This window comes from Aspergillus caelatus, assembly GCF_009193585.1.
Source record: "Aspergillus caelatus strain CBS 763.97 unplaced genomic scaffold BDV27scaffold_127, whole genome shotgun sequence".
Taxonomy (NCBI): Eukaryota; Fungi; Ascomycota; class Eurotiomycetes; order Eurotiales; family Aspergillaceae; genus Aspergillus; species Aspergillus caelatus.
In genome coordinates, this window is record NW_022475390.1 from 24,025 (window position 1) to 49,828 (window position 25,804).

General features: G+C 48.6%; 11 protein-coding genes and 1 non-coding gene across 12 annotated transcripts; 5 read left to right on the forward strand and 7 right to left on the reverse strand.

Annotated features, from left to right (window-relative positions):
• Positions 1-19: 19 nt before the first annotated feature.
• On the reverse strand, positions 20-1,392 carry BDV27DRAFT_130707 (DUF3431 domain-containing protein). The gene has a single exon (XM_032067474.1). It carries the CDS (start codon positions 1,252-1,254, stop codon positions 136-138), a length of 1,119 nt encoding a protein of 372 aa, XP_031926005.1. The 5' UTR covers positions 1,255-1,392; the 3' UTR covers positions 20-135.
• A 339-nt stretch (positions 1,393-1,731) lies between these two features.
• BDV27DRAFT_13042 (uncharacterized protein) lies at positions 1,732-2,475 on the reverse strand. The gene has a single exon (XM_032067408.1). It carries the CDS (start codon positions 2,376-2,378, stop codon positions 1,944-1,946), a length of 435 nt encoding a protein of 144 aa, XP_031926006.1. The 5' UTR covers positions 2,379-2,475; the 3' UTR covers positions 1,732-1,943.
• A 1,678-nt stretch (positions 2,476-4,153) lies between these two features.
• Positions 4,154-5,769, reverse strand: BDV27DRAFT_12992 (uncharacterized protein). Its single transcript, XM_032067316.1, has one exon. It carries the CDS (start codon positions 5,316-5,318, stop codon positions 4,428-4,430), a length of 891 nt encoding a protein of 296 aa, XP_031926007.1. The 5' UTR covers positions 5,319-5,769; the 3' UTR covers positions 4,154-4,427.
• Positions 5,770-8,439: 2,670 nt separating this feature from the next.
• On the forward strand, positions 8,440-8,510 carry BDV27DRAFT_t136. The gene has a single exon. It is a non-coding gene; the product is annotated as a tRNA-Gly (tRNA).
• Positions 8,511-8,745: 235 nt separating this feature from the next.
• On the reverse strand, positions 8,746-10,881 carry met2 (homoserine O-acetyltransferase). Its single transcript, XM_032067475.1, has 3 exons — positions 10,759-10,881; positions 10,309-10,699; positions 8,746-10,247 (listed from the first exon to the last, which is right to left on the reverse strand). Exons 1-3 carry the CDS (start codon positions 10,793-10,795, stop codon positions 9,191-9,193), a joined length of 1,485 nt encoding a protein of 494 aa, XP_031926008.1. The 5' UTR covers positions 10,796-10,881; the 3' UTR covers positions 8,746-9,190.
• Positions 10,882-11,248: 367 nt separating this feature from the next.
• BDV27DRAFT_159277 (NAD(P)/FAD-dependent oxidoreductase) lies at positions 11,249-12,825 on the reverse strand (the record flags this gene model as incomplete). The annotated part of the gene is made up of 4 exons (XM_032072844.1): positions 11,249-11,502; positions 11,573-12,149; positions 12,215-12,504; positions 12,558-12,825. The coding sequence occupies 4 exons, from the start codon at positions 12,823-12,825 to the stop codon at positions 11,249-11,251; spliced, it is 1,389 nt and encodes a 462-aa protein (XP_031926009.1).
• Positions 12,826-13,121: 296 nt separating this feature from the next.
• BDV27DRAFT_13109 (isocitrate lyase/PEP mutase family protein) lies at positions 13,122-14,070 on the reverse strand. The gene has a single exon (XM_032067556.1). The coding sequence runs from the start codon at positions 14,019-14,021 to the stop codon at positions 13,182-13,184; it is 840 nt and encodes a 279-aa protein (XP_031926010.1). The 5' UTR covers positions 14,022-14,070; the 3' UTR covers positions 13,122-13,181.
• A 682-nt stretch (positions 14,071-14,752) lies between these two features.
• On the forward strand, positions 14,753-16,929 carry BDV27DRAFT_130717 (SAP domain protein). Its single transcript, XM_032067476.1, has one exon. The coding sequence runs from the start codon at positions 14,861-14,863 to the stop codon at positions 16,751-16,753; it is 1,893 nt and encodes a 630-aa protein (XP_031926011.1). The 5' UTR covers positions 14,753-14,860; the 3' UTR covers positions 16,754-16,929.
• A 1,122-nt stretch (positions 16,930-18,051) lies between these two features.
• On the forward strand, positions 18,052-19,622 carry BDV27DRAFT_146539 (organic solute transporter Ostalpha-domain-containing protein; the record flags this gene model as incomplete). Its single annotated transcript, XM_032070593.1, has 4 exons — positions 18,052-18,330; positions 18,400-18,525; positions 18,581-18,730; positions 18,786-19,622. 4 exons carry the CDS (start codon positions 18,052-18,054, stop codon positions 19,620-19,622), a joined length of 1,392 nt encoding a protein of 463 aa, XP_031926012.1.
• A 412-nt stretch (positions 19,623-20,034) lies between these two features.
• BDV27DRAFT_130720 (COP9 signalosome complex subunit 6) lies at positions 20,035-21,514 on the reverse strand. The gene is made up of 3 exons (XM_032067477.1): positions 21,188-21,514; positions 20,641-21,123; positions 20,035-20,582 (listed from the first exon to the last, which is right to left on the reverse strand). Exons 1-3 carry the CDS (start codon positions 21,456-21,458, stop codon positions 20,149-20,151), a joined length of 1,188 nt encoding a protein of 395 aa, XP_031926013.1. The 5' UTR covers positions 21,459-21,514; the 3' UTR covers positions 20,035-20,148.
• A 147-nt stretch (positions 21,515-21,661) lies between these two features.
• Positions 21,662-23,788, forward strand: BDV27DRAFT_130721 (uncharacterized protein). The gene has a single exon (XM_032067478.1). The coding sequence runs from the start codon at positions 21,715-21,717 to the stop codon at positions 23,668-23,670; it is 1,956 nt and encodes a 651-aa protein (XP_031926014.1). The 5' UTR covers positions 21,662-21,714; the 3' UTR covers positions 23,671-23,788.
• Positions 23,789-23,968: 180 nt separating this feature from the next.
• On the forward strand, positions 23,969-25,232 carry BDV27DRAFT_130722 (DNA-directed RNA polymerase III subunit C31). Its single transcript, XM_032067479.1, has 3 exons — positions 23,969-24,157; positions 24,268-24,511; positions 24,593-25,232. Exons 1-3 carry the CDS (start codon positions 24,050-24,052, stop codon positions 24,973-24,975), a joined length of 735 nt encoding a protein of 244 aa, XP_031926015.1. The 5' UTR covers positions 23,969-24,049; the 3' UTR covers positions 24,976-25,232.
• Positions 25,233-25,804: the final 572 nt, after the last annotated feature.

Here is a 25,804-nt window from a genome sequence, read left to right on the forward strand (position 1 = left end):
TACAGAGAGCCCTATCATGCCAAGACCATAGCTTCTAATGAGACAATAAATGGTATAATTCCCGTTACAGACTCCAAGTAGAGCCTACTCCTTCCAAAAGAGATCCCAAGCAAGACATCATCCAAAACACAACCCTCAATGCGTAGCAGCCCAATCATCAGGCAACCTCAAGCCCTTCGGCAGACGATACTGCCCGACGCAAGAGCCCGGCGACACACACCGATCAAGTCCACACCTCCCATACAACCGACAATAACAATCCTTGGCAGAAGGACAAGCCTGACGATTCAACGCCTCCAAATCCACCCCCTCCGAAACCCCCGACACAGGATTCTGATCAATAAACAAAATATGCCAGACGTAGGACAAGACACGGCCGGAGGTGCGATCATCTAGCGGCGCCGCATTGCGATGAGTCCCCGCATCCAACAACCACTGTCGCAACGCGACATACTCCTCCCTGGAATGGCGACGGATGTTATCCCTTGCGGCGACGAATTGCGCGCAGCATTGCGAGCGGACGGTGTGCGTGCGACCCAGCTTGGCCTGCCTGCTGGCGCCAGGGCCGAATAGGGCGTGGAGGGCTTTGGGGAGCGCGACGTCGGATACGGCGCGCGCACTCCAGGGTTGGAGGACGGCTTTGAAAGCGTTTTGGAGGCCGCCTTGCGGTGGGACATGGGAGGGACAGGTGCTGAGACTCCAGTCGCAGCGGAGGTTGTGGTAGCCCCATGGTTCCAGGGCGGTGGGGATGTTGAGGGCGGCGAGGAGGTCGGCGTTGTCGTACTCCGGGTGGTCGTTGTGCCATGCGAAGCGGGATCCGTGGGCGAAGACGGCGCCGCGCGTGGGGATCTGATCGTAGTTGTCGATTATGAAGGTCAGGTAGGTCATGGATTCGTGGCCGCGGTTTGCTGGGACCTGCAGGTATTTGGACTTAGGGTCCTCGGGTGCGTCGACGGCGTAGACGCAGAGGTGGTACTTATTGTTTAGGGCTTCGAGCCAGGAGGGATCGCCGTCGGCTTCGACTCGGGATATCACGAGGGCTGGTTTCGAGGATTCTTTGAGGCCCGGGCAGATGCCGCGGGCCGGTGGGAGAACCCCCGAGTTCGTTTGGTAGGTGACTTTAGTCCATGGGTATGTTTGGGGGTTTTTCTTGAGGGGCGATGGTGAGGACGAGCGGTTCAGGAAGAGGATGAGGAATAGGATACACCCGAACACGGTGAGGTGGGTGAGGGATTTTCGAAATTTGCGTCTCATTTTTTTACCGGATCATCTTTAATTGGAGGTTTTATAGGGATACTGTATATTATGGTATATTAGGGTGGGTGGTGAAGAAGCTGAAAAAGCTTCACATTCTGTGCTCGAGGTGAGAGAGAAACTCGGGACTCGATTCAAAAGAACCGCGTGCGGAGATTTGGCTCCAGATTCCGGTGTACCCGAATTCTTATACACAGTAGCCCCCATTCCTACAGAACGGCTAAGGGGATGATCTCCACTTTCAGTTCACTTTTACATGAGCCTACACCTATAAATCTAACTTAACACATAAAAAGAACAAAAAGCTCTAATTAACAAAACAATCCAATTGTGACAAGTCAAAATTTGCTAAGCTAGGCTCTTCCATGTGGCAATTGATTGGTTGGATCTGCATTTCTGAGCCCAGGTTTCAACTTAACCGTTTGTGGACCACGCCCAGCTTTCAAGTTCGGTTCTACTGATCTATAGTAACAGTAAGGGATATTGAATATTCATGATTGATAATTGAGTATCTATTTGACGTCACATCATATCCACAGACGCATTCTCTTTGGAGCGTTTTCAACCAGGTAAACTATATGTAGGAAGGCTCACCTGGATGAGCGAATGCTAAATACAGGGCAAGTCCACGACGCTAGAGCTCAACCGGTATTTCCTCAAAGCCTCACCGAGTCCAAATCGAAAGACACTTAAATGTCGGCGCTGACAGTGATGATCGCGTCGTTGTAATCATCATCAATGTTATCTTCGCTCGCAATCTTCCACTCCATTTTTTGAACTTTGTAGTCGGCATCGTAAACGGTGTTGTAGACCGGACGCAGCACCTTTGACGTTCTAAAGGAGTTCTCTGCACCAGAGATCGAGTTCTCGAAGTCGAATCTCCATGTGCGAAATCCAGGGTCCTCGATAGCCTCAAGGTCGACGCTCTCCTTTCCTCCCGCAAGTGTCATGGCCTTGCCTTCACCGCTGCCTTCGAAGATGTACTTGCCTTTGCCAATCTCCTCGACGGTGACCCTTTGGCGGAAGTCTGCATTTGCCTCGCCGACGATGTGGACTTTTGCATTCTTCGGGATGGAGATGATTACTGGGCCTTCGGGGTGGATCATGTTGTCGCTGGGTTGCATTTTGACGAATTGAAAGGGTCTAATATAGAAGACTTAGTGGTAAGCTAGAGGGGGTAAGCAACTAGGATAAGAGCTGTATCTAAGGAATGCAGCAGACCTTAGAGTAGGTTGAGGAGCCTTAGGATCTATCGAGTGAGCATGAACTTGAGCTTGGGTAGATTAGCTATTCAAGGCCGGCAACACCTGGGTTTATATGCTTCAACAGTCGATCGTTCTGTTTCCTTTGCCAGCTTGGATCGTAATAATAGTGGCGCCACGTACACCAGAGACAAATTCAACATTGCAGGCTGTGTTCGATGGAGATCAAGAAACAATCCCTGCCATCACGGGTCGTCACACATGTATCCTGTATGCGTAAATGCCTGAAAGCTTCCTAGACAAGCGACATTCTCCAGATTTGAAAGCATGTGCCAGCAGATGCAAAAATATGGAGGAGAAAAATCTTTCCAAAGACAGTAATAGAAGCCATTCGACTGCATATCCCGACAACGGGCGACCGGATTACCTGGGACAATACTTGCGATACGTCCGATATATACAGCGCGGGCGGTGAATTGGCCGGCGTGGCAAGCCGCCTAGTGACCATTCTCAGTCAATGCCTAGCGTTGGAGGTGAGGACTTTCGTATGTTATTTGTCTCTCTCAACCATGGCAGCGCCACCAGCAGACAAATCATACAATTTCCCCGACAGAAATCCTGAAGTGTGAATCTAAGAGGCCCACTCAGAGCATCCGAAATGTAGCAGTGCCTTAGCAGATGTAGGTTTCTCCAGAAAGGATCATAACATTTGCCCAAAATGTAGAGCGATGGGGATAGGGTGACCAAGTTGTGGTTCTTTACAAGTGTTAGTTGGGCAAGAACACGGAGCAGTGGATGCGAAGACGGGCAATAGGAACCATAAGACCAATCAATGAGAATATTCGCATCTTGAGGGGTTTTCCTTTGCTTATCTACCTACGTAAGGCAAGCCCTACACCCCTGCAACCTGTCAAAAGTGGGATGTATCATGTACCTCTTCCTTCACCCCGCCAATAACTAGGCAACATCATATGCAATCAAGCAACACTAGGACAACATTCACGTAGTAGTCGAGGCACGCAAACTACACAGAAGATAGAAATGGCTCGGTTGAATGCTCGCGACAATAGCGCATGTCTCAGGGATATAAATTGATTTCATTCGCACTTGTCGACGATATCATAGAAACGAAACGGGAAGAATGCCACAGTTAGGTCTCGTCAATGAGTCGATAAACTCATAAATGCCTTACCCGTGCTTGCAGGCCATCACTGCACGTGCCGTCGGCAGATCAAGGAACAACAACGCCTTTCACTTGCATGGGTTCTTGGAATGCCACGCTGGACATGCAGCACGTCACGTCTCTCTTTTGCTGACTTGCCATATTACCCCACTTTCCAAGCTAGGGCTTAGAGGATTTCGAACTCTTGCAAAAAAAAAAAAAAAAAAGGCACGCATTGGACACTGTCCCTCTCCCTGTTGACCAGCATGTACGGACTAGAAGTTGAGGGCTGTGCCACGTCAGGCATATTATGCTACATTGTCGCTAAGCCAGTCTCATGATGTTCAGTACACTTTGAATTTCTCGGCCTTTTGGATTGGATGGAGAGACAAGGATGAACATGTCAGTATGCTTGCAAGTCCGGATATGGCAGAAACGGAAAATATCAGGAAATGCATAATGCAGTCAATATTGGTATCTTGATAGAAAACACTCCTATGGACTGTGGCCCGATGTGATCTGGTGAAAAAGAAGGGTAAGGGAGGGGGGAGAGAGGAAGCGAGAATAGAAAAAAAAGATGCAATACTACTAATAAAGCAGGTGCATCATGCTTTGCTAGTACGACAAGTCGAAACAGAACATCAAGGCTCCCCCTACATGGTGACGAATACAGATGCTATCGCTAATGGCGTCCGATGTGGAAAAAAAAAAAGGAAAAGAAAAGAAAAGAAAAAGAAAAACGAAAATATATCGGAATTCAGGGAATTCCCGACGCAGAGTTATAACAAAAGCATTATCAGTGGGCAATACTAAAGGGCTGTTCCACCAGAGCATGGTTTGCATTGGTCAGGGGCCCTTCGCTTTTTAAAAAGGCCGGTAATCTTCTGGAAAAGAGTTGGCTTATTATTGGAGGGTGAAGTTGTTTCTGTGTGGCTCTTCCAATTCAGCGTAGTTGCTTTGCTCTTGTGTGAGCAGGAAGTTTGGAGTCTGGAAGGGATGGGTTGGTGCTCCGACTGGGAACTTTTGCGCAGGAAGGCTTGTTTCGGTGTCTGGGGCAATGCATTCGCGTTGGATTCAACCACATTAGATTTCATCTTTGCCATGACCGCTTGTTGCAGATTGAGATTACGCTGCGCCTCTTCGGCAGCTGTTAGAACACGCGCGAATCCATTGCCATCGATGATAACTCCGGGCTCGTTTTCACCTGGCCCGGGTTGTAACGGGTCAAGTTCTGCCATAGTCCCTAGCCTATCTCCACGAAAGTTCGACTGGGCAATTGGCTCTGGCTGTCCACATTGAGTGAGGCCACTAGAGACTCCAAAGCTTGGCGAGGTGCTATCAAGGAATGTCGAAGGTGAGGTAAAGCTCGGAATTCCGTTCGAGTCTAAGCCAACATCAGGATTAAGGAATACTTCCATGTCCTCTAATGCCTCATCTGAACTTAGGCCTGAGTTGCATGTGCCAGCAAGGAATGACATCGTATCCTGGTCTTTCGTTTGAGCATCTCTTATGGAACTACCCATCACGTTTTGCTTTTCGTCTTGTGGGGAATCCTTGACTGGTGATTGACTATTTGGTTTTTCTGCATTACTGGTATCGGAGCCAGAGGTAGTGCTCCTTACCTGACTGCACAACGATCCCGATGTGCGCTCACCGGAGTCGGAGCGTGCATCGGAGTGAGATGACTTCAATAATCGCATCGTCTGTCTGCTAGGTTGTTGGGTTAATCCAACACCCGAGTCAAGCTTATCTTTCAAGGCGGCGACCTCGGCGCCAACCTTTGGAGAAAAGTATTTCGAATCAATTTGCGGTACTGTTCCTTCTTGTGCGGCGCTAGAATGGTCTCCTTTCTCACTTCCCAGACGGGTCGACGGCTTAGATGATTGGTTGGCTGGCGGTGACGGCACGCCACGTTCAATTCGGTATACAAGTAATGAGCAAGCATATCTGATGTCCGACTCTAGCTCCGGGCTAATGTATTGACAATGGGTTGAAGGAGATGATGGCTCATTATAGCCGTGGGAGTCCACCAAGTCATAATACCGAGTCGGTTGTTCCTGGATTAGTGAAAATGTGGGTTTCTAAGGGGTGTTTATGAGCCTCTGCTATAAGGGATATTCTGGTCTAGGACATACTTGTATATGTAACAGTTGGGAAATAGATCCACGCCTATTCATACTCGTGCCTTTTCTCCTGAGAATAGATTCCATTGTGGATGACGGAAATACTGAATAAGAATATGGCCACGATGGAGATGTAACACACTTGTATTGAAAGAGGGTACTGATATTGTTTCGAGTAGAGAGAAAAAGAGAGGACAGTGATCACTATTCACCAGGCGATGTCGTTTTATTCGGCTATATCTGGTCTTTGACCAGGCAACCTTAACAATTCGGTTTGACAGTGCAACAAAGCGTTGGGCAACCAGTCCCAACAATGGTCGAGTAAACCACCAAGACGATCACAAATGAAAAATAGGAGAAAATTAATCGTTCACGGAAGGTGTTCCAGAATGAGAGTTGAAGTCGTCTGAAGCGATGACCTGGAATGTGGGGGCAGCCTAACTAGGCTTATATCGAAGGAATGTCGCTACCAAAAAATGGATCCAGATCCAGATCTATGGTCAGTATCCTATGACGAAAGAAATTAAATAGTAACACGGAGTGCGTTTGGGGGGTCAAAAAGTGCCGGGTCGCAAGCCATGCATGAGGGAACACCGATATCAATACAAGGCGACAGGGCAAATAGGCACCGCAGCCCCAGTCGAGGAGGGAAGGATAGTCACAAGCTCGGTTAACACATGAGCGATTAATTGGTTCCCGAGGACATGGCCAAAAGAGTGGCTGCGGCGCAGGTGGAGTGTAGTATCACCAAGGAAAGGAAGCAAAAGCAAAACGGTTAACAATAGTTGAATAACAATATCACGGGACAGTGGAACCTTATGAGTACACTTTGAGTTCCTCAAACTATAAAAATCATAATAACGACTTCAGGCTGTTAGAGTCATCGCCCAGGGAGTTTGAAACAAAAACATGCATTTACTTTCGCTTAGGAAAAAGGAATAAACCCCCAATGGGCGCTCAAGGGATGCCATCTGCCGTGTACAGACTTCAGCACGAAAACCGAATCCGGACCCTCCTGAGCTGCATAACCTCCAAACTGGGGAATTAGTCCAATGATCTTCAAAAGGAAACAAGGAACGGCTTTCTCCACATTTCATGGGGTGGGCCGGGAGATCATCTGGATCAATAAGCCCGGGGATAGATAGCTCATATCTGACCACCTTACATTTCATAACTAGCACCATCAATGTTCATGCTGAGAAGGGTATTGCTATTCTACCATATCTCACCATCGTACAACGATTCTTCTGTTATTGAATTCTTTCTCCTGTTAGCAAGCGAGGAGGCAAAAAGGGAGGGGGAATCAAGGGGTTGGCCGGTGAACGTCCGAGATAGAGATCGTCAATTATCCTCCCAATCGGGCACTTCTAAATCATTGCCCGGCGACTTCAATTACTGGTCCAGTCACCCCATTGGTTATGCAGGGAGACTATAAACTCTGCCTCCCTTTCCTGCATGAGAGAAAAAAAAAAAATTCAAAAAAAAATTTTTTTTTCACAGCAAAAGACTAGTTCTACGAACTTTACGCTTTGTTTGCGCCAAATGTCTCGAACGGCTTACCGGAGTTACAGTAGCCACATACCGATCCAGATACAAAGGCAATGTAAACACATACGGACGTATGGTACAGAGTACCCTGCGTCATTCTAGTTCCAATAATATTACTACTTATATTTGACGGGTCAAACTTGAGTCCGTGTAAGACAGTCAATAGTTTCGCCATAGGTCATGTCCCTTTTGTCTGCATAAGTCTACAAATTCCGCGGTCGAATTGTTGGACGAATAGGCCCATGCGCCTTGGATACTTCTCCGTCCGCCCCCATCTTAGCCCAGGAAAGTCAAATGAAGGAGAAAAAGCAAAGAGACGAGCATTAGCGACAAACCAGTTTCTTATTACACGTATCACATGTCCGAGGTCCCCGGCAAGCGCTCGGAAGTAACCGCCGATCTCTTTCATCCCCAGCAGTTCCCGCGACTTGCGCACGGAATCTCCATCTTCAGAATCCTCAAAATCATACCCCGCACTTGAGCTTCAACTTTCCATTGAGGTCATGCGTTCCCCATGTTTTTTTTCCTGAGGAATTGAGTTCTGTTCGCTGACCAGAGATTAAGGCAGAGTGTGCTTCGACAGGGGGCTCAGGCCCCCCCCCTAAGAAGCAGCTTCAACTCAGTACCGTGGTTGACTTTGAATTGCTTGCCGCCATTTTGTGCGGATGGACAAACGGCGTGGCCTTATGTGGAAAGCTAGATGGGGCAGTCGACGACGCTTCCCCACAAAACTAAAAGCTGTGCTTGCCAGGATAAAGGTGCAGAGGATGACTTGTCAGGATACTCAGCGTTCCTGACATCACCTCTCAAGTCTTTTACCATGGCCTGACACCAGCAACCTGCATCTGGTATCATATGTATGTGTCCGTCTCTTGAAAGTATGCGACTGGATTGCTTGCCCGAAACTCCGTCATAGTACTTGAGGATTATGCGTTTTCTGTGCTTTTATTGCAGATGCTACCAAGGAAGATGCGGAGGCTCTTCGGCAATACTATGTCCGATAGTCCAATGACTGATTAGCTCTCGAGATAAGTTCGCAAAATGGCTTCACAGCACCTGGACAGCTATTCACTGTTCTTGTTTTTTGAGACTACTGCTGAAGCACCTGCCACCTATGATGCCACAAAGCGAAACACTTTACATCAATCAAGCATCATTGGTCTAGTGGTAGAATTCATCGTTGCCATCGATGAGGCCCGTGTTCGATTCACGGATGATGCACTGATCTTTCTTTTTGCTCATATACTTTCTGGATGTCTCTCATACTTTTTATTTTACCTTTTAGTTGCCTTCTCTAAAAGACTAGTTGAAAACCTAAATTACGCTCGTGCTATACGTTCAAACCTAGCCGTACGTGGTTACGAGTAACGCCTACGGTTTGTCTTGTAAGACGCAATCTTTACAGGCTACTACCTGAGTTCCCTCATTTTATTATCGATCAATGATAATACCAAATCCCAAATCAAATAATTCAATTCGCATGTTTTCTAGCACTGATGGTTGACATCTATCTACTATGCTATTGGAAAATCTATTGATTATGTTGAAAGATCGCCCACCACCCTACTAAGGACCCCCTAATTGAGGGGGAACACTTTGGAAAGGGCTATTGATGGAGAGCAGTTGGATGCTTCTTTTACAGCCTTACCTGTTATCGAGGTACGAGAGAGGCAGTTGGATGCTCAACTCTCTGACTGGCTAGGAAAGATAATAACAAAGACTGCACCGCTACTTCCCCGGAAACTAGATGCGAGCGGGATGAGGGCCCGCGGCGTACCCTCTCTCTCGGTTGTTAAAACGAGAGAAGGTACGGTGACCCCTAGTAACCCAGAGAGCATCGATCGATAAAAATAAGGCTGCAACGTATGCGCCAAACAAGTTTGGAAACCATTCTTATCGCTTTACCAGGCGGTGATATCTTCCACCTCTGCCTCTCCGAATGTGCTGCTCTTGGTTAGCTTATTCACCCCGTCCACTGCCACAGCCCCGTCAGCTGGAGCTTTGGACATGATGTCCGGCAAGACTTCGCGGAAGAACTCGAGAATGTAGCGGTTGACTTGCTCAAACTGGAGGAGGAAGGCATCGTGGCCCTCAGGACTTTCGATTCGTTTGAGACGTGAGTCCGGAATGCCGGCTGCAATCTCTTTCTGCTCCTCAAAAGTGAATAGACCGTCACTCTCAATTCCCAAAACCAATGCTGGCTGTTGGATTTGCGACAGGGCCTCACGGACTGGATCACTCGATGTTGGGCTAGCCCGTTGCCTTGACACGTCATGAGTGTCCAGCTTGCGTGTGATGGCAATGTAACAGTTAGCATCGAACCGTTTCACAAATTTCTCTCCCTGGTAACGAAGATACGACTGGGCGGAGAAATAGGTTGGCGGACGCTTCTGACCGCTCTTTAGTTCGGTATCAATGGTTTTGCTGAAGGTTTTGGTTCCGGAGAACTGGGGGTCCATGTACTGAACTTCAGTCTGTTGCGGTGTGGGAGCGGTAGGAGAGCTGCGTCCACTAGGTGTCGAACGACCGCCTTTGTGCCCATCATTATGAATAGCCCAGTGCTCATTCGGGGGTGTAGGCAGCTTTTCAGTGCCCTTGATGTTTTGTTGCTTGGTAGGGTCCGGGACATTTCGCCCAAATCGAGATTCAAACGAGTTGCGGCTCCGGTAAGTGAGAAGAGCGGACATGCGAGCTGCACCAAGACCAGTAGCAGGAGGATCGTCAAAAGAGTAATAGCCGTCCTCGTACTTAGGATCGCTATAGATGCTTTGGCGCTGGGCCTCTCCCCAACTTATGCACCATGCGGAATGCCGCGGAGAGGTGGCAATCGGCACAATCGCTCGTACATAATCTTTACCGAAATAGGCATACTCCAAAGTGAGCATACCGCCCATGGAGCCGCCCACAACTGCAGCAATCTGTCGGATACCCAGATAATCCAGAACGACCTTGTGGAGCCTATACCTTTGTGTGAGTTGCCTTGCACACTTCGAAATTCCCCATATAACCAATCACATACCTCACGTCATCACGGACTGTAGTAAGTGGAAACTCCGGCCCATACAATCCCTTTTCGGGATTTCCATCCTTGTAGGTCACGGCACTGGCGCTTCCGTACGGGCTACCCAAGCTATTCAAGCAGATCACGAAAAATCTAGATGTGTCGAAGGCCTGTCCGGGACCACCCAGAAGTGGACCCCACCAATCTGCGACATCCGCACTACCGCTCAGAGCGTGGCAGATCACCAAGGCGTTGTCTCCGGTCTCGGACAGTTGACCCCGCGTAGTGTAGGCCACTGGGACATTGTACAACGTCACGCCCGATTCTAAGGTGAACGAGGGGATCGAAACAAACAACTGATCCGTGATGAGGTTTGAAAAAGGGTTCTCAGGTTGAGAGTCGAGTCTCTCTACGGGATTTAGTAGCTGTTCATGTTCATAAGTCATAGTGGGGCACGGGGATACTGACGGGGTTGTGCAGGCGCACTGTTCGATTCAGCGGCCATTTTGAACAATACGTTCAAGGAAAAAGAACACAATTAGGATCAAACAAAAAGAAATGTTTGCGGATTGAAATAAAGAAATTTGTGACAAACAAAAGAGACGGGGAAAGAAAATCAGAACGAGAGATGCACAGATCTCACATTATGACTCTTTGGAGCCTGACCCACTAAAGGTGCGTATTCGTCATACGGAGCCAATGGGAATCCGGGAAATTCCTTGACCCCGACCTCGGCGGCTCCATTGTTTTTCCGTCCCTGGTAACTTTATCCCGCGGGATTGCCACTCGGAGCTGTGGTGCTCTTCGATATGCCGAGAGATCCTACCATGCTTACTCCGGAATATACTACTCTATGTAGCATCCAATTGTACGTACGGGAGCCAAGCATTACAATTTAATTTACTACAGTACACCAATCATAAACCTGGCACTGAACTCTATCTTAGGACTATTGTCATCAATTCAAACTGAATATATCGCCTCCTTCCGGTCCATCTTGTGCGTTCGTTATCCTCGCGGCCGTCGACTTGTAAAGTCGAGGCAAGTGGACATCCTCGAAGCTCTTACCATGTTGGATCATGTCAGCAAGTCCTTTTGCAGTCAAGAATATCACTGGCATGCCGTGGCCATCAAATCCGGCACAAATGTATTGCCCGTGTCTACCGGGAACCTCACCCACATGAGGACTAGTATCATACGAATATCCCATAACTGTTACAGAAGATGGTTTGTTAATGTCAGGCTCATCTTAGTGGATATCTTCCAGCTTGGAAATACTCACTGCCTGTCCAAATATCCTTCACGTAGGCCCCACTATCCTCCCAGCCTCTGAATGTGCGCTGCATAAAGCCATTGTAATAGTCCTTGGTTGGTTCTATCAGTATGCTATCATCAACCACTCCATACCACTGGTCTTTCTGATCTATGAATGTGCGTTGGGCACCCCCAACGATGATACTTCCGTCCGGCCTCGAGATCAGGTAGCTGCCGCCGCTTTCGCCAGTCTTTGTGCCAATACCATAAGAGTAAGGCAAGAATGGTGCGGTCTTACTCTCCGGGACCCCAATATGGCAACATATTCCACGACAGGGAACTATACTAGCTGAATACTCGGGCAGCAGGCCGGATGTGTATGCATTTGACGCGTAGACAACTTTAGACGTGCGGACGGGTCCCCGCGGGGTATGGATAATATGACCAGAATTGTCAGATACTACGGAAAGAATCGGGGTAAATGCTTGAACGTTAACTGCAGGCGAGTCCACAATCTTCGAAAGGAGACCCAATATAAGCTTGTAGGGCCACAGGGTACCTGATGTGTATGAGAGGCATGCTTTGGCCCCTTTGATTCCGGAAATCTGTGTAGAATATGCGGCTTAGCTGAAAACGCTTTCTTTGGGCGACGATAAAGAAACGCCCTTACCCCTTCTGCATTCTTTGATGGTGTGTAGTGTATGTCGTCTGCAAAAGCCAGACCTCGTGACACTAGGTCTTCATATTTCTTCTTTGCCTTTTCTCCTGCCGCTTCATCCAAGTAAACGCTCAGACACCGAGTGATATTGAAATCACAGTCAATGTTTTCTTCTGCAAGGAGATTCTTGATTGCTTTTATATGGTTGAGTTCAAAGTTGGCCACCTCGGCTGCAGCATCCACCCCATGTCTCTTTATATAGGTAGGGATACGGTCATACAAGTCGGGTCGTAGGTGGCCACCTAGGGTAATAATCAGGATAGCTAGCTAGAAATTGATGGTCTAAGCAACCTACCATTTCGACCAGTTGCACCAGAGCAGATCTGTCTTGCTTCAAGGATAGTAATCGCGGGGTGAGGCGTATTGTGGCCTTTCAAATGTTTCAGGATGTGATATGCAATGCTCACACCAGAATAACCGGCCCCTATAATGACGATATCACTCTGGTTTGGAAGAGTTTCTGTGCTCCGGAGTTCATCTAATGGGTGAGGTTCCGTGCGCCAGAATGGCCGAGTAGGATTATCAACTGGCAGGAAGGAGGGAAGATCTTGATGGTATCCCATGTTTTAGATTATTATTTAGAGATTGAATAGGTTCTGTCAGTTTTGTTGCCCCTTTAATAGTATTCTGTCAAAGTACCTGGTAGCTGAGTAGTGATATCCGAACACCGAACACCGATATCCTAGTATTGTCGGACTGAGGAGCCCTCGACGCTTAAAGTGATAAACAAGCTACTAATGCGGGGTTATCTCATCCAAGCTTACGATTTGCTGTCTTTTCTCACTCCAATCTAACAATGCCGCGTTTCTGCCTACACTTATCATGTCCAGCTTATACTCTCGAATTTCTCCTGCCTGTTTGTGTACGTGGATTAAATACAATGAGATTCTACATCGAACCTACATCCTTCATATAGTACTCAGCTATAAGAAGCCAACACCGCATCAGCCTTTTCCTTAAACCCACTCATCGCAGCTCGATATAACTCTGGACCCAAACTAATCCTCGCAACCCCCAACTCCTTCACCTCCGGTACAGTCAAAAACCCATCTCGCAGCACCAACTTTACATTCAGTCTCCCCTGAAAAGCCACAACCAACTCCTTAATCTCCTCCCTTGATACTCCCCGTCCACCCGCACCGCCCCAAACAAACACAGTACAAGCCCCGGCCTTCAGAAAAGCCCTCCCCCTCTCAATAGCATCTTGAATACTTCCCGGTGTGCCACCGGGGTTGTCCCCCAGGACATCCGTCCTCGCATTGACCACAAAATCAGGAACACCAAGCTCCGCAGCAGTCCGGACCGCCAGTTCAATCCGCGCCACGGCCTCCGACAAAGGCCGTAACTGTCCCGTAGTCCCGTCTAGATCTTCAATGTTGCATCCCACTGCGCCCAAATTAATGATCTCTTTGATCGTCTCGGCGATGTCTGCGTAGCCGTCCTGGATGTCAACTGTTAAGGGAAGCTTTGTTGTTGTTTCATTTGAGTATTCGCTTTCCGAGAGGTTGTTGGGCTTCAGGATAGCTGCTATGGAGCGAACGGCAGCTAGGTTTTGAGGCAGTGTTAGAGCGTCATCGGGGATGCCTTGGGAGGCTGCGATTGCGTAGCTTGCTGTTGCGATTGCTTTTGTGGAGGGGTGGTTTGCAATCAAAGAGGCTGTTGCTGCGTCGTATACGTTTGTGAGGAGGATTGGGTGGCCTGGAGTGTGGAGGTTTCGGAAGTGGATGGCTTGGTTGTTTTGCGCAGTTTTGATCGACATGGTTAGTAGTTGCGGGGATGGATTTGATTCGGAGGTAAGTAGGAATAGGAGCTTGAGTATTTTGGTCAGAAGAATACCAGAAAGACGGACGATAGGCGGTTTATATTATAGGTGAGTTGAGTCACCGTCTTAATAGTGTTTGAGTGTATACAATGATTGTTGCTGCCAAAGTGACCAATCACAGTGAAGCTGTGCATCATGTTCTCGTATTCTGATAATTAGTGCTGGAATAATAGTCCAATGGATTCAATGCGAGACTAATGAATGCCGTTTTCTATTCATTTAGTACTAATGTTTGGTCATGGATTCCAGACAATACTAGTAGTGGCTGTGTAGTTACGTGGATTGCTGTACAGCATCGGGTGAAAAGTACGGGTGGTAGTATTAGAATATATTTGTGTTGATGGTATTACAATACGGCGTAACTAGGACCATCAACATGAATAGAGAAAAGTAATTAGAGGATAGGTACTTGGACCAATAAGATTTGGATTATTATTCTCTATCTCAGTAGGATATACCTACACAGTAGTTATCGGGACATAGTTCGTTTTAAGAAGAATTGACAAAATGGAAGCATATTCGAAGAAGTCAATCTGGGAAGGCGTTAAACCCGAAGGGAATGGTCATTGATGACATTAATCCGTATCCGGTTAGCGCGCTACATCATTCCGCCCAAAGCTTTGAAACCCGCAACTCGGGCTGGAGTCCGACCGCAGGGGCAATCGCATCGCAAACTACTATGGCCCTGACAATTCCCACGACATCAGCTCCGTGAATATACCCTTACGTACTATCTTACATGACCTCATTTCTAACAGCGCGCGATACCCGTCATCATGACCGATTACTCAACATGGAAAGTGACTGAACTGAAGGCGGAACTGAAGCGGCGCGGCATTGCGCAGACCGGCCTCAGAGTCAAACAGCAATTTATTGACAGACTCGTGGAGGAAGACGCCAAGGGCGACGAGAGTCCCGTCGCAAATGAAGAGCCTACCGTGACACAAGATGTTGTTGAGGAGTTACAACCCGCCGAGGAGAAACAACCTACGCCGCCTCCCGTAGACGTTGCTGCAGAGTCACACGACTCCAAGCCTGAAGACCGAGTGCAGGAACAACAGCAGGACCAGGAAGTCCCAGGTACTGATGTTAGTGAAACTCAAGCCGAAAAAAAGACTACAGATGTGACACAAGATGACGACGCGACCATCGAGAAGAACCAGCAACAACCGTCTAAGTCGGAGCCGGCAGAACCAGCAGAACCAGCAGGAACCCAGCCTGAAACTGACACTTCGATGCAACCGGTTGAGCAGGCTCCCGGAAATGTGGAAGAAAAGGAACCTACACCTGCAAGGGAAGAAAGCATAGGTCAGGCTGACTCTGCTGAAAAAGTTGCGCCAGTTGCTGCACCCCCCTCAGAATTGACTACTGGATTGTCTACACCACTCCCTGCCGAGGAGCTTCTTGAAGACTCTCGGAAAAGGAAGCGTCGCAGCCAAAGCCCTGTTCCTACACCCGAGGCGCTGGCGAACAAAAAAGCGAAGCTTCCAGCAGAAGCCCCTAAGGTTCTCTTGCCGGAGGACAGAGGCGCGATGGATATTGATGGGGACATCAGACTTGACGAGACTGCTCCGGTTTCGCAAGAGACTCCAGAAAAACATGAAAATGTTAATCAACCTGATGAACAAGCTCCCATGCCTCGTGATGACTTACACCCTCCTTCTAGTCCCGACAACTCGCGAAGCAAAAAGAGTACCGCGCCGAAACAAGATGTTCGTTTCAAGGGCCTCTTTTCAGCTGGCGAGACAGAACAGGCCCGCCCTGCATCTCCCTCCGCTGATAATACCATAACTGAGGAGACGGAAGTTGAGCCGGCCTTGCATGTTGCGACAGCAGCACTGTATGTGGGTGGTCTGATGCGCCCGCTTCAACCTGCTGCTCTCAAGAGTCACCTTATTAACATTGCATCCCCACCTGGGGCTTCGCCTGATCCCGACATCGTTGTTAATTTCTACTTGGATTCCATCAAAACACATTGTTTTGTCAACTTTACAAATGTTACGGCAGCGTCTCGTGCCCGTGCTGCTCTTCACAATACTGTTTGGCCTGACGAGCGGAACCGCAAAATTTTGTTTGTGGACTTTATTCCCGAACATAAGCTGCAACAATGGATCGATACGGAAGAGAATTCTCGTGGACGTAGCGGTCCTCCAGCTCGTTGGGAGGTAAAGTATGACCAGACTGACGACGGAGTGGAGGCTGTCTTGGAGGAAATCGATCCGAAGAATGCGGGATCCCGTCAAGCGCGCGGACCGGCACCAAGTGACTTTTCTCGGCCCCCACCATTGGGTCCACGAGCAGATATGGAGAAGAAGGATCGACGTCCTAGTGGACCTGCTCAAGCTGAGCCCAGCTCTCGACCTGGACAAGGATTCAAACCACTCGATGAGCTATTCAGGTCGACTACCACCAAGCCTAAACTGTACTATCTTCCTGTCCCTCGCGACGTGGCGGACCGACGTTTAGACCGATTCGATGATCTACTGCGAAAAGGATCGTATCCTCGTCCCGGCGGCGACGAAACTCGCCGGATATCATTCGAGGATGGCGACTTATTTGTGGACAACGGCCCTGAATTTGCCGGTCGGAATCGGCGACGAGGTGGTCGCGGGCGAGGTCGAGGTGGCTTTGGCGATTCCTGGAGGGGCGATCGAACAGGTCGTCATTAAAAAAAGGTTCTTTAACCGGTGATGATATCATGTAACATTTGGACTCCGTTCTCAGATCAAAAACCTGATCAAGCTATGGCTTATTTTCCCGTGATGTTCGCTAGGGTTTATGACGTGTACAATATAGGGCTGAAAACTGCCGGATAAGCGCTTTAGGGATGTATATTACTGAAAAAAAAAAAGAGAAAGAAACAGAAATTATGATGAATATTGTAGATACTCTTTCCAGTTTCCCTGCCCCATCATCCTCTTGCCATCTTGTCCTTCATGTTGATTCTCAATAGAACTTGCTTGATATAGCCTTAGTCATCGGAGCTTGGGAAAAAGCTTAGCGTTTCTTGTGCCTGCTGGGCCTCATTCTTGATTGGGAGCCAATCCTTCAAGTTCCGAGGCGCAGCGCATACCAAAAAAAGTTCTTGGGAATGATCACCGCCACGATGAAATGCTCCACAACGATGAGGGCCAAAAATGAGGGCCAACATGGACAACTATTTTCGGAGAGCCAAGTGGTCAGCCTGGTGGACAGTCTTCTTTGTTTTCTGGCTATAGATTAGTTCCCGCCGATCCCTCTATGATTTTTTCTTTTTCGTCGTCATGCGTTGTTCTTTCCTTCTCTCTTCACTATCTGAATCGGATCACTAATGCGATATCCTTGTAGTTATTTCAGGGACATTGTCGACACACAGAAACCTCCGTTGACGTCGCGAAACTGACCAAGAAGAAAGAAAGTACCTCACAGGTGGTTCCCAGGGGGTCGGCCTCTTCGGAACCAAAACCGACGGGCGGATAAGATAGCGCTGCCTCTGCTGCCCGCGGATAAACATTTCAAAAAGTATTCCTCGTTCTAATCACACTTTCTCACCACCTTCTGCTTTCTCAACCAACCGAGACCTGTACTTTTCCATTACAGGTCTCGTGAGCTGGCGCTAAAATGGGCTGGCCAGTGTGTAACACGACACTGGAAGAGGGGACCAGTACGCTTCCAATTCCTGCCCTGCCCCTTCAAGATCACTAGCTGACAGGAGACGCAAACCACAGTTGAGGAGGAAGACTTGTGGAATGGCGGCATTACTTTTCACCAACTCTGCGAGATTGTTGGCGGCGTGTTCGCGCTCATAGCCGCAGGGGTCTCTTTTTTCTTGATTATGTGCCATGCCACGCATTACAGCAAACCCATTGAGCAACGACAGTATGACCCCCATCTCTGTTACCGTACTCCTCTTCCTCCGCTCCCTTGTTTTCATGATAGTAGACACTAACGGTATTGCTTGTCACATAGTATTATTCGAATCCTCTTCATGGTTCCGGTTTATTCCCTCGTCGCATGGCTCAGCATCTTTTTCTACAGAAACTCGGTTTACTTCTCCGTGATCGGCGATTGCTACGAAGCGTTCACAATATCTGCTTTTTTCGCCCTGCTCTGCCATTACATTGCGCCAGACTTGCGGAGTCAGAAGGAATATTTTCGCGGAATTGATCCGAAACCATGGGTCTGGCCACTGACGTGGTTCCAAAAGTGTTGTGGAGGGGAACGGGGGATATGGAGGATACCACGAAGCGGATTGACTTGGTTTAATGTAAGGCGCTTGCGGCACCTCGGAGTTCTTGACTAGGGTCATCTATACTAACCAGGCCGTTTCACTTAGATCGTTTGGGTGTCTGTCTTTCAGTACTGTCTACTGCGTGTGCTCATGACTATCGTCGCGGTCATCACGCAGCATTTCGGTGTGTACTGCGAGGAATCACTTAATCCAGCCTTTTCTCACATCTGGGTATGGTCTATGAAACTGGATGCTTTCCGATCTTAAAATTAATTAGGCTCAATAGGTCATGGCCGTCGAGTGTATTGCCGTCACTATTGCAATGTACTGCCTGATTCAGTTTTATATCCAGATCAAAGATGACATTAGCCAGTACAGCCCCTTCTTGAAGATTCTTTCGATCAAGCTCGTGATTTTCCTTTCTTTCTGGCAAAGTGTGAGTGCAGTTTTTGTTCCGCACCCTCGTCCACAATGTCTAACCTGGGGTTCAGATATGTATTAGCTTCCTATTCTCCGCGGGAGCGATCAAAGCCACAAAAAAGATAGCAGAACAGGATCTCAAGGTGGGGCTTCCTAATTTGCTTATCTCTATTGAAATGGCTATATTTGCAGTCCTGCACCTATGGGCCTTCTCGTGGAAGCCCTACTCGATCGGAAACACGGCAGTTGAGGTGACCGACTTCTACGGAAATGGCAAAGCAACCTACCAAGGTGGGCGTTGGGGCATGAAGGCCCTTATCGATTGTCTTAATCCTTGGGACCTCGTGAAGGCTATTAGCCGCAGCATACGCTGGCTTTTTGTGGGCCGAAAGAAGCGAATGCTCGACCCTAGCTATCGAACCCACGACGAAGCGATTGGGCTTGACGGTGCTGGTGAAACCAATGCGACAGCCTACCAAGGCGCGGGTGCGATGATGAGTGGCGGGCGACCAGGGCGCTATACTCCCGATGAAGAAGGGGAGGTTCTCCTTTCAAATGCACAGCCGAATCCAACAGCACGTCCTGAAGGCGATCTGGGATTGAATCCTCCACCCTACGACGATGTTGATCATGGCCACTACTACTCGTCTCACAATAGATTGAGCAGCTCGGCCTTACTGGATCCAGCGACCCACTCACCACGCCCGTACTCGCCGTATGATAACCCTTTCAACAACCCTTATATTGTTCCATCCGACTCGGAATCCGACCATCATCACACGAGCCCTACAGCTTATCACAACGCTCCTTACCCGCCGGATGCCCTGCAGGAACAACCGCCGATGCCTATACCTGAATCGTATCACCCTCCGTCCCAGGGTGGGGGCAGGACAACCCGGGATGTCTAGCCAACCGTAGGCTTTTGAGCGCAGTGCAGCACTAGGTTCCAGCTTGAGCGCTCTATGTTGATCTCATATCATGTGTAATGTAGCCGCATGTTTGGCGTTGATTCCATGCATGGCTTGCTTTATGTTCAGAATACCCCCCATATATGTTTTACCATTTGCTTCATTTCTACGCATGGTCATGGGACGAACGAAGTCTTGAGACTATGGCCTTTTGGGCTTTTTTTTTTTTTTTTTGTATATGATACTCTTTGACTTCAAGATTCAATTGTACATGACTATATCTAGATACCCTCGGGATATAATGGAGACGAGTCTAATAGACAGGCCCACTATCTTTCACGATAACCTCTACATTTCGGAAGACAACTTACAGGAGCCAAAATAACAACCTCGTAAGATATTGTTTTCATTCCTCATGATAAGCTGTTCTAATAAGACCAAACGCCACTATAAACCACCTAGGGTTTAATTTAATGATCATCACGAGCCCTAAGGCCAACAAACTTGTTCTAAGTCTAAACATTGCTTATCCGTGCGCTATACCATCACGGGCGAACAGTTCTTCCTCGAATCGGCTCTGCATAGACATTTGTGTCTTTCGGGACGCATTACTTCTTCTTACATTGGTTATAATCCCGGTCCTCTTTCCTAGTTCGCGCATGCTGTTGATGCTGCTGCTTAGTTGGCCGAGAAGTGCCACTAGGTGAACATCGTTGCTCTGAGCGAGGACCTCAGCTGAGAAAGCGCTCTGTTCTTGAGGAGAGAGGAGGGATAGGTGTGAGAGGAGGGAGTTGATGTTTCGGAGGATCGGGTGAGATAGAGTCGCCGTTGATGGTGTTGTATTCTCTTGGTTACCACCTTCAGATGCTGGGGATATACTAGCGACGTATGATTTTATCAACGAGATTCGGGACTCTAGAGTCCGGATCGCATTTAATCGGGTATTGAGACTGGCGATCACTGCGAAGATATACATGTTAATAATTGAACGTTGGTTCTGCGCACGGGATAAACTCACGTTCTTCTTCATCCGGCGAGAGCACCACAGTGTCTGTTGACTGTTCCTTGTTGTCGATTTTCTTCTTCAGCACTTCCTTGGCTGAGGAGAGTGCGCTCGGGCCTTCAACGGCTGCATTCCTCGCAGTTCTAGCGACAGTGTCGATGCCTATCATCTCGGCCTCCCCGGTCTCGACGAAATATGGCAGTTCCCGGAATCGTATGCTCAACGATTGTTCTTCGCCGTCGACTTGCATCGTTTTCTCGCTTTCTGCGGCATTTTCGCCCTCGTATACACTCTCATAGACTGTTAATGGTAATTTACCGCCGTTTGCCGACGCGCCTTTCACTTGAGAGGGGTGGAATGCGAGAAACACCGCGGATTCGTTATAGTGTTGGAGGATTTGGCGATGAATTGGGAGATGAGTTGCGTCTGGACCGGAAGGGGGAGCTGTTGACCACCATCCGACAATATCAAGGGCAGGGACTTTATGTACATCCTTGACTATGACATGTCTTGTCAGCCGGGAGTAGATAAGACGGGGTGTGACGTATGTTACGTGTCTTACATTGTTTGACTCGTTCATTAAACCATTCATTTGGTAGTTGGGGCTCGCCGTTCGGGCCTTCCTTCACGATACATTCAAAAGCGTGCTCTAGTGTTATCTCGCGCCCGTTTTGTTGCCCGAGCAGAGCTCCGAGGATTGGGCCTTGTTGCGACCTTGCGGCATGTCTGGTAATGTGGTCCGAGATTGTGAGGAGGATCAAAGGGTGAAGTTGGATATGGAGGCCCGAGTCGGACGACTTTTGGGATACAAAGGAGCTTAATTGTTCTGTCATCTTGGAAGTGGGCGAGAAACAACCGATGGGGTAACGAAATGGCTGTTCCTGGTACTGTAGATAGGCTGTTGGAGGTTGACTTGTAAAGGAACTAAACCATGGAGAGTGCGGAGCTATCGTCGCTGTTTGTCGTGTTTGCATGGAGCTTCCCCACCATCACAAACGATAGATGCGACGTTCCTGAGCAACCATCTTCTACTATCTATCCATCAGCTGTGGGAGAGGGTCGCTAGTGAGTGAAACATTTTCGGACAAAATGGCAGTACCATCTACGTATAACGAGGTGAAACTTCACCTGCAACAAGTCCAACGCGACCCCTCCGTTCGCTTAGACATTCCCATCATTGACAAACTGAAGCTGCAGCTTACAGAGAGTACGGACAGCAGTGTCCCTGCAACTCTCTTGCCGCTGATCTCTCAGCTGCTTCCTGTACTCCAAGAGGATCCCACTCCCATCACTACTCTTGCTATCAAAGCTACTGCATATACTAGCTTCACTGACCTTCGTTCGGTCGACCCCCCAATTGATTTCATTGCGGGGTTCAAGGCACCATCGCCACCCATCAACTCTTTAGCTTTAGCTCTACTGAGCAAGGCCGGACAGGCGCCCAGCGACGCCGCCATAGTGGCTGGTGACTCTGAGCTAATCGCTTCTCTGGTGGAACTCTGGCTCTCAACTTCTTCAACTGCTGTCGCTCAGGCTGCTTTTGATGCTATATGGGCACTACTAGAAGTTGATCTGACAAGCCCCTTAGAAAATGGGGAAGGTTCCAATGAAGGGCAAGAGGGTACTGGAGGGCAGGGTCTCGTGTGGAGGAGGGTTTTCACCGACAGAGACGTTTACGGACGCTTATTTTCATTGTGCAGCCTCACCGAGAATGGCTCTGGAAACCTTTCGAAACGCGACAAAACCGTAGCCCAAGGCCGGCTGATGGGCTTCCTTGCGAAGGCTGGCAACCTGCGCTGGGACATTATCTCAAGCCCACAAATACCGGATATTGAGACTAGATACAATAGTAACAGCCTTCTGCATTTTGCAGCTTGCGAAATGGTCGAGACAACTGATGTTCTGATGCATATGACCTTGTTGAACTTCTTCCATGACCTCCTGGAGATACAAGCCCCTGGCCTTACTGCTCGGTCCTTTGTCCAGGCGGCATCTACCTTCTCGTCCCCTGCTCTTGACTTCCTTATCTCGCACAACATACATTCCTCTCTTCTGAGTTACTACTTGGACGAGTCGAAATTGGATCCTGTGGATCTGAACTATCTTTGTGGTCCTATCATGGCTTACGTTGCGCAGTATGCAGAGTTGTATCCTAATCATTTTCTACAGAATCCCAAGCATCTATTAGACCGAATCCTATCACGGATTTCCGCGTCGGTGACGATCTCATCCGCTCAGTGGGCGCATGGGCCTGTCCCAAGCGGTCAACTCAACGTGCTCTCCTGCATTCCCCGAGTTCTGCTTGTGGAAGCCACTAAACAGGGCTTGAATCCTGTTCTGGCTCTTCCCACGAGCCCACCCAACAAGGAGGCATTAGATGTATTGAGCAAAATTCTCCACGGCCCTTCGAAACTATATCTTCCCGATACGATGGAGCTTAATACAGCTGGCCAGACAGCCACAGATTGGCACAAAGAGGCAGCAGCAGCTCGGATACTTTACTTTATGTACTTGAACCAGCACAGCACTTTCTGGACGGATATTGTCGCTGCGGCTGACATTTTGGCCATGAAGGATGTCTCTCTAGCAGCCATTTCATTCATGAGAGCTATTATCACAGCGAATTGGGAGAAGCTTTCTGTGGAAGTAACTTCTTCTGTTCCAGGCACATCCCGGTACCAGCTTCCTTCTGAACAGGGCTTAGGCAGTCTGTCCCCAGCTTCTCAAGGAGTGCTTCCCTCATCGGGTGCCTGGGCAGCTCTTACCCCACCAGCTTTGACCGTTCTTCTACCTTATCTTTTCAAGGCACCCCGCTCGTATGCTGAATTTGTTGGAGGTGGCGCAGGCGATTCGCAAAACGCAGTCTGGAAAGTTGCAACAGCGAAATACGAGGTGTTAGTGGCGTTACACAATCATCTCAAGGAAACAGGTGGTGATATGGCAGGATTCGAGGATATTATGCGCACCCTTCAGCAGAGGGTAAGCGAAGGACCATGGGGACCAGTAACGCAGAGTGGAAACCGGGTTGAGACTGTTGGTCTATAAAGTCTGTATTGTCAAGCGATGCATGCATCACCAATACTGTACCGTTATGTCAGCGCTGAGAGCGCCCTTCTCATTACTACAGCAAAGTTCACCAATTCAGGATTATAATGAAACTGAGCATCACTATATCCCGCTACCCATCCTTCAATTCACTTGATAAATAGTAGGGTTATATCTCATAAGCCCTGATTGCCCTCTTGAGACCCATCCGGGAAGGCGGTGAGTCGAACCTCCGCCGTAACTTTTTTTCTGATCGCCGCAAACTACTCCTCATCCATCATTTCTGCCGCAAAGAAACCTTGACTCCAAATTATCACCCCAAAAACTTAGGACGATCCCAGCACATCTATAACAAAAGTCCACCCTTAAAGACATACCCATGTCCCGGTTCGGAGCGAAAAAGGGCAGAAAGCTGCCCGGCGCAGAATTTACTTGGGACAATGACCCAAACGGGGAACCAGACACTGCGCCTACACCCCTCTACCCTGTACGTCCCTCTAACTTTTGATCTTGCGCAACTGAAATGCAAGCAAATACACTACAAGAGATCGAGAAGGGGTGCAAGAAGCTTATATGGACCTTTCTTTTATTTCCCAGAAATACACCGTCCCCCAAGCCCGATCCCTAAGCGAGCGCGAACAAAAGCAAGTTGATCTGTACCGGGCTCTTCGCGAGCAGTTCCACGACGGTCCCTATTACTCTGTTCTTGATCCGGGCTTGTCCGGTAGAAAGTCGAAGGCGGCGAGACAGCATTTCGATCCGTTCCACGGCATGCCGTCTTATTCGGGGAAGTATCAGAAGAAGAAGAGGGCCATTCCGAAATTGAGTGGGCGGCCTTATAGTGAGTTTTCTCCCTTTCTTGTTTTCCTTTGAAGTATAATTGGAGAAGGGGAAGAGTATTTGTTAATGATGTTTGAAATAGTCATGAAGTTCTTCCCCCGCGACGATCTTTGGGAGGTCATTCAGCCAAACTTCAAGGCCGGTGCGGCGGTGGATGGGTTCGTTGCGAAGATGGTGCGACCGCCGCTTAAGCGTGGATTCGAGGATGATGACGAGGAAGATGAAGATATCGGGAAGCGACGGAAGACGGGCGATGAAGATGACGAGGGTGGTGAGAATGATGATCTCTTGGAGCCAGATGATGAGCAGGGTGAGGAGGAAATTATGGATGATGACTTTGAGGATGATGATGATGAGATGGGTGGCGACTATAACGCTGAGCAGTACTTTGACGGCGGCGATGATGAGTATGGGGATGATGGATTCGGGGATGGTGGTGGCGGCGGTGATGAGGATACTTATTAAAGCGGGAGAACGCTTGAACTTTCCGAGATACCCTTTTCTTTCTTTCGAATATGGTTTCTTTTCTATGAGCGGTGTTTTTATATATCATATATATGGATGGATGGATGCATTTGCATGGTGGAGCGGAATTGCATGCTAGTTTCCTTTTGAGGGGTATGGTTTGGTTCATGGTATACTCGTAGGGGCGGATGAGCTGGAATGTGTAATATGAGGCTATTCCTTCGCTCCAGGGCTCCTTAGCAAGGAAGCTGTGTGAGGTATGAGGGCCCCTGGCCATCTCTGGCATGGTTTACTCCGTATAAGGGCCAGACTATATATGCTCGGGATGATACTACAGGTTGCACCTTCCACGCGATAGACCCATGGCGAAAATATGGCCAGGATAGGACAATATAGAATAAGTAAGGGGCCCCATTCATGTGCTTAGCTTAGTTACTCGCGATCAATGCAGATTGTTACCACGGTAGTACCTAAGTTGTGACCAGCTCGACTTGTTCGCATCATTTTATCTATTGAGTATACGTACACAGCACTCAACAAACAGGACCCTTCTACTTTGGACTAGTACTTCGTAGATAGTACTTTCCCTCGGACCTGTGAGGTTATCCTAACGTTGCCGGTCGTTAAACTTAAAGTTCACCTCTAACCTAGATTGCTAACTCTGTGTGGAGTCCTTCGACGAAGCTCCTGGACCGTGCGATGTATGAGATGTTCAGCTTCGGCCATTTTGCATCGTGAAATCAATTACACTGTGGCAAACGGTATGGATCAGTTTGGATAAAATGAAGAGACTTTTGTGTATAAATTGCGTGGATCGGGCTCCTAAGCT